The 12,217-nt window shown below is 46.5% G+C and overlaps 1 protein-coding gene across 1 annotated transcript in view; it reads left to right on the plus strand.

Annotated features, from left to right (window-relative positions):
* The window catches only part of NUP214 (nucleoporin 214), a 120,247-nt gene that overhangs the window by 50,965 nt on the left and 57,065 nt on the right, over positions 1–12,217 (plus strand). The window contains exons 22-24 of the mRNA XM_060250637.1: positions 1,444–1,692; positions 5,866–6,021; positions 8,967–9,075. Coding sequence (XP_060106620.1) covers positions 1,444–1,692; positions 5,866–6,021; positions 8,967–9,075 — 514 coding nt within the window. The remainder of the gene's footprint in view (positions 1–1,443; positions 1,693–5,865; positions 6,022–8,966; positions 9,076–12,217) is intronic.

Here is a 12,217-nt window from a genome sequence, read left to right on the forward strand (position 1 = left end):
TTGACATCTGCTATGATGAGAGTGTGATTAAAGCGTGCCACAGGAGAAGCCCCCCCCTCCCCCCAGCCGAGTCTGCATATGGCGGTGAGAGACCTCCTCGCTGCATGCAGATCAAGGGACAGCTTCTCTTGCAGGGCTGTTTAAACCATGCTGCAGGAGAAGCCAAGCCAGCCCCAGGGTCAGGCTGACTTAAAAAAAAAAAAAGTCAGCATTTTTCTTCTTGGGCCTATTCTACCCGGAAAGAACTCAGGATTTTTGAAAAATCTCAAATTGTATTGGGATCCAGGATTTTTTGGAAATACAAAAATTTGGGGGGATCTGATAGACCCAAACGGAAAAATTCCATTTTTATTTTTATTTTTGCACACCCCTAGTATCTAGCTAAGAGTCCTGTGGCGCAGAGTGGTGAAGCTGCAGTACTGCATTCGGAGCCCTCTGCTCACGACCTGAGTTTGATCCCAGCGGAAGCTGGTTCGGGTAGCCAGCTCCAGGTTGACTCAGCCTTCCATCCTTCCGAGGTTGTAAAATGAGTACCCAGCTTGCTGGGGGCTGAAAGTGTAGATGACTGGGGAAGGCAATGGCAAACCACCCCGTAGAAAATCTGCCATGAAAACGTTGTGAAAGCAACGTCACCCCAGAGTCGGAAATGACTGGTGCTTGCACAGGGGACTACCTTTACTTTTTTTTTTTTTTAGTATCTAGCTGGAAGTGGGTCTGATCTACACTGATTGGATTCTGTAAGCACTTGTGTTCTGCGCAGGAACATGACATGCTTACATTATTTGACCTTGGGCCTCTCTTTCCTAATGTTTTGTATGATCAATCTTTCTGGACTTGAGTACATATATTGCCATCAATATTCCCTCTAGAGCCTTGTGAGCAAAAATTCTACTTTGTGAGATACTGGCATTGAAGTGGTGAGCTACTGCATAGATTAGTTTGTTCTGGGGCTATTTTTCCTGAGCTAAAACAAAAATGTGGGAGCCAGAGGCTACAAAACTGCAAGTTTGCCCACACTAACTCAGCTTAGAGGGAACACTAATTGTCATGTTTACATGGTGTGCATTTTTGGAGGAAGTGCTGACCAGCTAAAGCATACATAAATGTACAAGTGTTTAACGTGCCTGAGAATTATGTTTTTGTGTACCATTTACATGCATGCATACATACATACATACGTGTGTATGTCTTTGTCAGAGCAAATGTTTTTGAGGCCCTTTAGAATTCCAGCATTCATCCATGTGTGGCTTCATTTGTCATATTTCTTTTTCTGTTTCCACCCTCCCCATCCCCCACCCCCCACACACAGCTATGTTTAAATCAGCCGGTGAAATGGGGTGGGGATTGTAAACCCCAAAAGTGGCAGGTGTCAATCCAGTGACTGTTGTCTCCTGTTTGCCTTTAAATCCGATGCTTCTCTCCCCCCCACCCCACCTTTTGCAGCCAATCTTTCCCAGTCGGCTTTCCTGTGCTCGAGATACGATGAAGACTTGGACGACGTGAGCTCCACATCTTCAGTTTCCCAGGCCCTGGAGAACGAGGATTCCCAGGCTGGGGAGAAAGAAGAAGAGTTGGCTGCCCCGGTCTTGGTGCCCCGCCACCCCCCTGTCGTCCGGACTCCCTCCGTTCAGCCTGGCCTCCTGCCGAAGCATTTAGGTATCAGCAAAGCCCACATCCCAATGAATGTTTTCAGTGAGTAAGCTGTAAAACTTTACTTGTGGGGATTTATACCAGGGGGATTTCCTTGTTGTCACTGTAATGCTGAGTTCATGTGAGCCACTGCTCTGACCTCGCTTGGCAGTTCTCTTCGTTTTCATAATTCCAGGAACTGTAATGGTTTGGCTTTATGTGAACAGGCAAGGGGGAACCCCAGGCTCCCATATTGCATTCTCCCCATACATTTGTTGTTCAATCACACAGTGAAGTCCGACTCTTTGCGACCCCATGGACCAAGTCACTCCAGACCCTCCTGTCTTCCACCATCCTCCGAAGTCTGCTCAAATTTGTGTTTCTTACATCAGTAACGCTGTCCAGCCATCTCCTCTTTTGCCGTCCCCTTCTTCTTTGCCTTCTGTCTTTCCCAGCACCAGGGTCTTCCCCAGGGAGTGCTCCCTTCTCATTGGGTGGCCAAAGTATTTGAGATCCAGCTTCAGCATCTGACCTTCCAGGGAACAGACTGGGTTGATTTCCCTTAGGACTGACTGATTGGATCTTCTTGCAGTCCAAGGGACTCTCAAGATTCTTCTCCAGCACCACTTTTAAGATTCTTCTCCAGCACCACTTGCTTTTATCTGTTCTTCTGTGCTCGGGTTTCCTTATGGTCCAGCTCTCACAGCCATACATTACTACTGGGAATACCATTGCTTACTGAAACCAAATTAGAGATTTGCAGCAAACCGTAGCTTGCCATTGCATCCAAATTGACAAACGACGGTTTGCTTCTGCCCAGCTACAAACCAGGGGTTGGACCCAACAATCTGTCAGTGGAAAAACCTTGGGAATGCTGGCTTTTGTCATTTTCCCCTCTTCCCTCCAACACCCAGAAAGCTGATTCCTCGGTTCATGTGACCCATGTTGCCTAGATGTTGCATGGCTACAGTGAGGCAGAAGATGGAGGACGAGGGTGATTTTTGTCACCTTTCCAGTATTTGCCACAGGCCTCTGACTTGTATCAGTGTGTGTTCCACTTTTGGGGAACATCGGAAAGCAAAAAAAAAACCTCGTACTCTTTCTGACAGCAGATCACTGGATCTAATCCCAGGATCTAAAACAGAACAGATCCCTTTTTGAAGTCCTGTTTTGGGGTTTCATCTTAACTGAGCCGCAGTTTCTCTTAAGTGAAGTCGAAATTATTGGGGGCAGGGTACTAAAAATATTTCAAATCCGTGACAAACAAACCCATATCTTCCAACAGCATCATCCTCTCTTGGGACAATGAAAACAGCCAAAAATGTTACATCTGCTTTTTGAGTTCTCCATTTCCAAAAAAAAAAAAGTGAAAGGGAGAAGGAGTTTTTTCAAGTTCTGCTCTTCAGGTCTTGTGCTTGTACACTATGCTTGAATGCCCAGCAGGCTTAAATAGTTTGGGTGATTTTGGGTAAAAGTGAAGTCTTCTAGGAAGGAGGAAGAAAGCTTCCGACTGAAAATAGTTAAAAATGTCTCTCTAGTATAAAATGGAACCTGGAGGCCTCTCAAAAATCCCAGAACAGAAGGATAACTTGATGGGGATGGTATTACAAAAGTGGAGATTAGTTTCAGAGGATGCCCTCTGTAAAGCCGGTGGATCGCTTCCCTTTCCTTGAAGAATGGCAGCTGCCCCTGGTGTTTTCAGCTGTGCAGAGGTTGCAGGTAGTCCTCTTGATCCAAAGCAAAATCCCAAAAGAGAAGCCCCGTCACACACAAGTACCTGGCTTATTTTTGCACTTAACGCACTTAGACTTTTTTTGCTTCCAAACCTTGCCATTTGGTGTGCTGTTGAGTGTGGGTTTCTGAGTTATGGAGTGGGGGGGAGCATGTGTGTGTGTTTGCTGGGGCCTGGCTGTTTTTCAGAGAGGTGGCTTAATACGCCTCCCTCTGCGTCTGGGCTCTGGTATTTCAAGGAGGTCTCCCTTCCAAGTACTTGCCAGGGTTGGGCCTGTTTAGCTTCTGAGATCTGACCAGATGAGGCTTGCCTGGGCCATCCCGGGCAGGGCAGGAGTGCCTGTGTGTCTCGATAACAAGTGCAGATGTATAGCTGTGAAAATAAGTAGGGTGGAGAAGAAATGGCAACCGTTACGGGAGAGAGCAGTACGCAGCATAGAATCTACAGATTTCTCAACCGTTGGGAACAAATGATGCTGTTCTTCAGGCATACCTGGTGAGAATGTTCTTTGATTGAAAATGTTGGTGGGGGGGAGTCAAATGACTGGGACAGTATTCAGGCAGGCAGCTCTTTGTAATATCGTTACGCTTCTTAAAGAAGCTGAGGTCTCTAGCCATCGGGCCTTTATTGAAAATCTGTTATTGCCCGTTGCCGCAAAGCCCTGGAAATCTAATGGATCATTTCACGCTACGAAACGGTTGAGGGAGGCATTTTCCGTAGCTGAAATAGATAAACGGGATGAATGCAATTTTGGAAATGGGAGTTGTAATGAGATGTTGCTGCGCTGGGTCCCTTTTGTTGTATATTAGAGTCATTACTGTAAGTGTTCACAGGGGACCACGTTTTCTGTCTAGTAGTGTGTGATTTTAATAACAGAAAGTACACAAGGCTCAGAAGGATAAAGCCAGGACGTGGAGAACTGTGGCAGCCAACTCCATGCACCCAGGGTTGGTTTGGGCTTGGGGGCCTCAAACAGCAGCCCCTTGTACTAACTGGAGAACTGTTTTTCATATGACAGAGAATGTCAAGTGTAAGCTGCAGCATACTTAAGGGGAGGGGGGAGCTGAAAGATTCACAGGAGAGACAGTCAAAGACCCAGCTAGGTATGGACAGGGCTCAAGTGGTTCTTTGGATCCCAGCCTATATATATGGTTTAAGGATTTAACCTTTTGCGATTTATCTCCATACGTAGATTGGGGTGGGTACTGACTGAATTATTGCGCATTGTTGTAGTGTCTGCACTAATTGTTAATAGTTTATTGGAGAACTTGTCAGTATTAGATGTGATTAGTCAGTTTCTTGCTTGATTGAGGAAGAATCGCACTGCTACAGCACCAACCCCAAATCAGACTTTTCCCTGCAGCCACTGTGGCCGGATCTGCCTGTCCCGCATTGGTCTTGTCAGCCACCAGCGAGCCTGCAGCAGACGTGGACTACTGCACCCTTCTTAAATCTTCGTTCGCGAAGTCAAGCCGAGAGAGAGAGCTTGGTCAAGATTCTGTGCTATGAATCCAGTTAAACCCAAATAATATATTTTTCTTCACTGAAAGAGAGAGAGAGAGAGAGAGAGAGAAAAGGATCATATAATAGTAACAAGTGCTTACTGAATCCCTTCAAGGTCATCCTCTATATCATCTTTCAAATACCTTCATGATTATGAAGCAACATTTCCCTCCAAAACCCATTAAAATTTCCTGTATTTGAAAAAAAAAATCAGATTAGTTTGTCCGTCCCTTACCCATCTAATTCCGTCGATTTTTATAATCCTGCTGTCTCCCATTTAGCCAAGATCTTAGTCAAATATTTTGCTGGCTCCTAACTCTCTGAAACTAACATTCTTGCAGCAGTAAACACCCCCCCCCCTAAAAATCTAGTGCCATGCATATATGACTTAAGTTTTTTTTCATAATTTTTAGAAAATGTCTATTTTCCAGGGACCTGCTTGAGGAGGCAAAAAAAAAATGTTTAAAAAAACCAGTTTGGCATGAAAATAAAAACCATACAAAGCACTAACCGCATCAGCAAGAGAGCCGGGAGCAGAATGATTGCAAAACAGAAAAGCAGTAAGATAAAAGGTGTACGAGTCATAAAAAAAAGCACTTGAGCATGATCAAGGCCAGAAGACAACAACAATAAAAAGATGCAATAAAACTTCAATTAAAAGTTTGGGTGAAGAGATTTTTTTTTTATCTTGGCACCTAAATGACAGCGGGATAGGCACCAAGTGAGCCTAAAGAGGGAGGGCATTCCAGAGGGGAGGCACCACCACTAAGAAGGCCCTTTCTCCGAGTGTTACCTGCTTCTCCAGTGAGGGCTGGGACACGGAATATAGTACTTGAGAGGAAGCTTTTAATGGGTGGGGTGGGCCAGTCTAGGAGGAGGCCTTCTTTCAGTTAATGACCCTCACCAGCACCACCTTTATCCCTTTCAACAGGAGCTTTCAATAGCAACTTCAGGCTGCATCATTCACAGCAACTGAATGTGGCATCTCTTTTCCTTTGCAGCATCCACCCCCAAAATCGTACCCCAGGGGGCAGACAGCACCATGCTGGCAACAAAGACCGTGAAGCACGGTGCCCCTGCTCCCTCTGTCACCATCCCAGCACCTCAGGCAGCAGCAGAAGCTGCTCTGCGGAGACAGATGGCCAACCAGAACCCAGGTAAAATTGTGTTTTGACTGTCTGACCCGGGTGCCCTTGGCCTGCGACTGATCTAAGGCCATATGTGTGCAATGGCCTCTTGCCTGATGGAATCTGCAGCCCATTGCTTAGTTCTTTGAATTGTCCTATAGAAACTGGTAGCCTGACAAGGGCCAGAGACAGATTAATGCCTCTCTGAGTTTCTCAGTCTCCATTAGGGATGGGCACAGACCAAAATTCTAGGCTAGTTTGTGGTCTGTTTTGATGGACCACCCACTGATCACAATTTCTTTTAGGCAGCCCATTTGGTCCATCGGGACAGTCCATGAGGAGTAAGCTCAGGAGGCATTTAAATGCCTCCCCAGTGGCACGATGCCAGTGGGCTCAGGAGGCATTTAAATTGTGTGGCGACAGCACAAACATGCAGGGGGTGGCGTGATCCAGAAGTGGGCTTGGGAGGCATTTAAACGCCTCCTGAGCTCTTTGGCAGCACCCAGCAGCAGTGGCACAACCCAGAAGAAGGTTGAGTCCACTTCCAGGTCCCCACAGACCTCATGAACCATTAACTGGTTGGTAAACCGGAAAAGTCTGTGGAAGTTCATGGTTTATGAAATTCACAAACCTGCATGAACCTCAGATTTCTCTGATCTGTGCTCATCCCTAGTTTTCATACCGTCGACTAAAACATCCTCCTTCCCCCTCCCCCACTGCAAAATCCCGTGGACGTTCCACCAAACCATAGTAAAGAAAGTTTAACTGTGGCTTGATACTGTGTCTGATCTGAGTCATGATTTGTTGTTCATTGGTGAAAAATAAACCTGTGAACACAGTTCTACTGTATAACAGGGATGGTCAAGCTTCTTAATGTAAGAGCCACGTAGAAGAGATGTCAGATGTTTGAGAACTACAAGACAGGAAGGGAGAGGAGGAAGGAAGGGAGCAAATAGGTGGGGGGAGGGAATAGGGATGGAGAGGTAGAAAGAAAGCAAGGGTGGTGGGGGCTTCAAGAGCCGCACAATGTGGTTATGTGGTTTTGTAATTCCCCCCCCCTCACATAGACACATGTGCAAGAATGCATTTTATCCTCAGAACCACCTCCTCTGCAGATTAGACCGAGCAGTAGTTGCCAGCCCAAAATCACACAGTGAGTTTCATAGCTTAGCAGAGATAGGAAAATGGGTCTCCGTGGTCCAAATCTGACACTTTGTCATACTGGCTTTCTTGTTTAATTGAGGAAAAAACTCTTTGCTTTTAAGATCATAGATGCTGGATATTGCTTGAGTGCATATCAGCCAAGCACTTCTTAGCAAATGAAGGGGAGGGAGAAGACAGGCAGTAGTCGTGTTAAAGCCCAGGGGAAACAGGAGCTTTGACCAGTCTTTAGCTGGTTTGAGGAGGCAGCTGCTGAAGGATAAATAATCAGATGTTTGAGGTGGCAGTGTTCAGCAGACTTCGGAGTCTTAACTATCCAATGGGATAGCCCTTTTCTCCATCTTCTTCTAAAAGTGCCTGTCTATACCTAGTTCTCACTAAGGCAAGTACTGTAGTAGAGGCTGCTCCATTTAAAACATTGTATGGAATTGAATGTTTTTTTTCTGTGGGGGGTGGGGAAATCTCTGCATGTAGAATATTAGACTGTCAGGGACAGCTCTTCTTCCTAACATGGTAGTTTTCTATGAGTTAGGGATTCTGTTTTTTCAAATGGAGGCGCCTTCGGTCATATGGAGCCAGTTTTCAAATGGAGAGCCAGATTGGTGTAGCGGTTAAGTGTGCTGACTCTTACCTGGGAGAACCGGGTTCGATTCCCCACTCCTCCACTTGCACCTGCTGGAATGGCCTTGGGTCAGCCATAGCTCTCACAGGAGTTGTCCTCCAAAGGGCAGCTTCTGTCAGAGCTCTCTCAGCCCTACCCACCTCACAGGGTGTCTGTTGTGGGGGACAAAGGTAAAGGAGATTGTGAGCCGCTCTGAGACTCTTCAGAGTGGAGGGCGGAATATAAATCCAATATCTTCATCTACCTCACAGGGTGTCTGTTGTGGGGGAGGTAGGTAAAGGAGATTGTGAGCCGCTCTGAGACTCTTCGGAGTGGAGGGCGGGATATAAATCCAATATCTTCATCTACCTCACAGGGTGTCTGTTGTGGGGGAGGAAGGGAAAGGAGATTGTGAGCCGCTCTGAGACTCTTCGGAGTGGAGGGCGGGATATAAATCCAATATCTTCATCTACCTCACAGGGTGTCTGTTGTGGGGGAGGAAGGGAAAGGAGATTGTGAGCCGCTCTGAGACTCTTCAGAGTGGAGGGCGGGATATAAATCCAATATCTTCATCTACCTCACATGGTGTCTGTTGTGGGGGAGGAAGGGAAAGGAGATTGTGAGCCGCTCTGAGACTCTTCGGAGTGGAGGGCGGGATATAAATCCAATATCATCATCTTCATATGACCTGTGGTCAGTATGCACTTGGCTTATGTATCAAGTCACGGCATTGGTTTTGTTGAACTTAGTTTTCTGTGCTGTGACTGGCAGCAGTGCAGCAAAGGAATCTTTCTTCGTTACTGCTTCCCTACGATACCAGGGATTGAAGCCTCTGGATGTTTTAATGTAGCGCTTTTAATAATGTTGTGTTTTAATCGTTTATATATGATGAGACCTGCCCTGAGCCTGCTTACAGGAAGGATGGGATATAAATTGAATTAATAAATAAATATTTTTGATGGGAAAAGCCAGGGATTGAACCTCAGGCCCGTCCACACACAGCTAGTGCTCTCCCACTCTTTTGGGGGTGCCACTGAGCAGATGCACGGGCCTCTTGAAGGTGGATCACTCCCAAGAGGACCAGGCCATAGACAGGTCCTGTTACTTAATAGGTGGTAAATCTGAGCTTGTTTGGATGTCTTGGGTGCGCAGCGGGAGATGGGCCATCGCCAAAAATAAATTAATGCACCCTCTTATTTGTTTCTTTTAAAAGCTGCGAGCACTTCCTTAACGGAGTCCACCTTGAAGAACGTCCCTCAGGTAGTGAACGTGCGAGAACTGAAAAACAACGCCTCTCCCCCGGCCGTCGCTACAGTAACAGGGTGGGTGAATGAACAAAGTTTGAATGAATGTTAAAGTGACCTCTAGGTTTTATCTATACTTGCAGGAAGGCTCAGCTGTCAGTAGAGGGCAGTGGTGTTGCTTCAAGATGAACTGAGTTCTTTTGCTTAAATATTTGTATCCCACTTTTCTGTTTTGGAGGGACCTAAAGCGATTTACAAAACAGCCAGCTGTGCCTTGGGCTGGTCTGAGATTCAGTAGCTGGCTCATCCAAAGGGATGAGTAAGAAGCCTTTGGCTCAAGCCCAAGAACTGAAGCCTCTGGCCACAGCCAAGCTTTATAGTACCTTCAAACAGGAAGGAGGGGAAAAAGACACAGCTGAATCTGGGGAATTTTGAAAGGAGCAAAGAGATAACAGCAGGAAGAAAGGGGTTCTGTGTATTCCACAACCTCTGCTTTCATTTCAAAAATTAAAGCGAGCTTCTAGTCCTCAGATTTTCAAGGAAAGGGAATTTAGTTGCTTGTTTCAGGTATTTTTACTACTCTACTAGCTTTTACTAGTTTAGGCTTGTAGTAAAGCCTGCTTCGGCGGGGAGGGCGGGATATAAATTAAGTAAACATAAGCATTACAAAGATGATGTGTATGGAATGTGCTAATTGCCCCCTTCCAGGACTGCTGGGTAGGAGTGTTGAACAGATATTTGCACACACATTTGTTTGCCTTTTGGATCGTGGGCCCCTTTTTCAGTTTCAACTCTGTTCTCAAACTCTCTCCCTGTGTTTGGCTTTCTAAATGTGAGAAGCGGTTTCCTCGGATTTTTGCGCAAGATTATCCTGTGTCTCGGCTGTATGACTGTGTTCCCCCTGTTATCAAGGAGAGCCTCTGTTTATACACGTGAAACTGCCCCAAACTGGCAGTGACTCTCCAGAGTCTCAGGTAGAGGTCTTTCATACCACCCACTGTCTGTTCCTCTTTAACCGGAGAGACCAAGGATTGAACTTGGGACATTCTGCATGCGAAGCAAAGGCTCATCCACTGAGCCGCAGCCTCTCCCTGTTCTGACATGCTGCCAGCCAGCCACCCTTATGCTCTGCAGAGGCTTTGCATACGTTTCATCTGGAAATAAAGCTGCCCGCCTGCTATTACCACTTAATTGCATGCTGTGATAGATCAAGGGGTAAACATGGATTAGGAACGTGTACTCTAGAAAGGTGGCAAGCTGTTATTCTCTGGTAGCGGCTGAACATCCAGCTGTAGGCCTGAAAATTCGTCTCATCATTTGGCAGCGAGCTCCCCTTTGGAGCTGCATTCCTGCCCTTCAGCTCCTCTTCCCCTCCCTTCATCAATTACTGCCTATCTCACAAAGCAAAGAGTCCTGCTGGATCTGGTTCAACATCCTGTTTCCCACAAATGCCAATCAGATGGTCCTGAAAGTCCACAAGAAACACAGAGGCCAAAGCCTGTCCCTGTTCTCACTCCCCTCCCCCCCAAAACACCCACACCACAGACGTTCAAAGGTACTCTGCTCCTGAACATAGAACCATAGAGTTGGAAGGGACCTCCAGGGCCATCGAGTCCAACTCCCTGCACAATGCAGGAAACTCACAAACACCTCCCCCTAAATTCACAGGATCCTCATTGCTGTCAGAAAGGCATGGAGCTGCCATTCGATGATCGTGGCCTCCGATGGATCTTTTCTCCCTCTTTTTTGTGTAATTGCCTTTTAAAGCCTCCAGTGTGCTGTTGGAGGAGAGTTTTAGTGACAGCACCCATCTCCAAAAAGACAAAACGCGTAGATTCTACTTCTCATCAAGCCTGGATGAGGCTAGAAGCTGATGAGATCCTAGAAGCTAAAATAACTAAAATGAGCGTGTTGTAAGTTGACCACATCATGGGAAGGCAAGGCTTATTGGAAAAGACGGTAATGCTAGGAAAGTTGAAGGCAAAAGGAAAAGACGACCCAAACAAAGGTTGGATGGACTCAGTCAAGGAAGCCGCAGCCCTCAGTTTCCAAGGCCTGAGCAAGGCTGTTAACGACAGGACATCTTGGGGATCGTTGGTTCATAGAAGAAGAAAAAGACTGCAGATTTATACCCCACCCTTCTCTCTGAATCAGAGACTCAGAGCGGCTCACAATCTCCTTTACCTTCCTCCCCCACAACAGACACCCTGTGAGGTGGGTGGGGCTGGAGAGGACTCTCACAACAGCTGCCCTTTCAAGGACAACCTCTGCCAGAGCTATGGCTGACCCAAGGCCATTCCAGCAGCTGCAAGTGGAGGAGTGGGGAATCAAACCCGGTTCTCCCAGATAAGAGAGCTATGGCTGACCCAAGGCCATTCCAGCAGGTGCAAGTGGAGGAGTGGAGAATCAAACCCGGTTCTCCCAGATAAGAGCCCCACACTTAACCACTACACCAAACTGGCTCTCTAGAGTCACCATAAGTTGGAAGCAGCTTGATGGCTCATACACGAGCTTTTAGCCACCACAATATCCTGCAACAGGGTGTCCCACTAGTCAATTTGTACCGTGTAAAGAAACGTTCTCTTTTGCCTTCAGGGTAAGAGCTGTAAAGAGAAGGACGTTTCTCAAACTCTTAAAATTTGTCACACTTCGGCTTGAGCAAGAAACAACCAAATTGCTCTCTTGCTTGGTTTGATTGTTGCTTTTAATAAAAGATAGGAATGATTAAAAGAAGAAATTAAGGGCGACAGAATTCATCCAGAAGCAGGCTTAATCTTGTGCTGAGCTCACAGGGGACACGAGGCGCCGTGGCTCAGTGGTTGGAAGCATCTGCTTGGCATGCAGAAGGTCCCAGGCTCAATCCCTGACATCTTCCACCAATGTTCCCTCTTAAGCTGTGGAATCTTGTGAACAAAAATGCTACTTCGTGAGCTACTGGCATTAAAGTTGTGAGTTACTCCATAAATTAGTTTGCTTAAGGGCCATTTTTCCTGAGCTGAGACAAAAATGTGTGAGCTGGAGGATAAAAAAAATTGTGAGCTAGCTCATGCTAACTCAGCTTAGAGGGAACACTGATCTCCACTTAAAATGATGATGGTGGTAATGGTGGTGGTGATGATGGCGGTGGTGGTGGTGATGATATTGGATTTATATCCCGCCCTCCACTCCGAACCTCAGAGTTTCAGAGCAGCTCACGATCTCCTTTATCTTCCTCCCCCAC

This window comes from Heteronotia binoei, chromosome 12 (assembly GCF_032191835.1).
Source record: "Heteronotia binoei isolate CCM8104 ecotype False Entrance Well chromosome 12, APGP_CSIRO_Hbin_v1, whole genome shotgun sequence".
Lineage (NCBI taxonomy): Eukaryota > Metazoa > Chordata > Lepidosauria > Squamata > Gekkonidae > Heteronotia > Heteronotia binoei.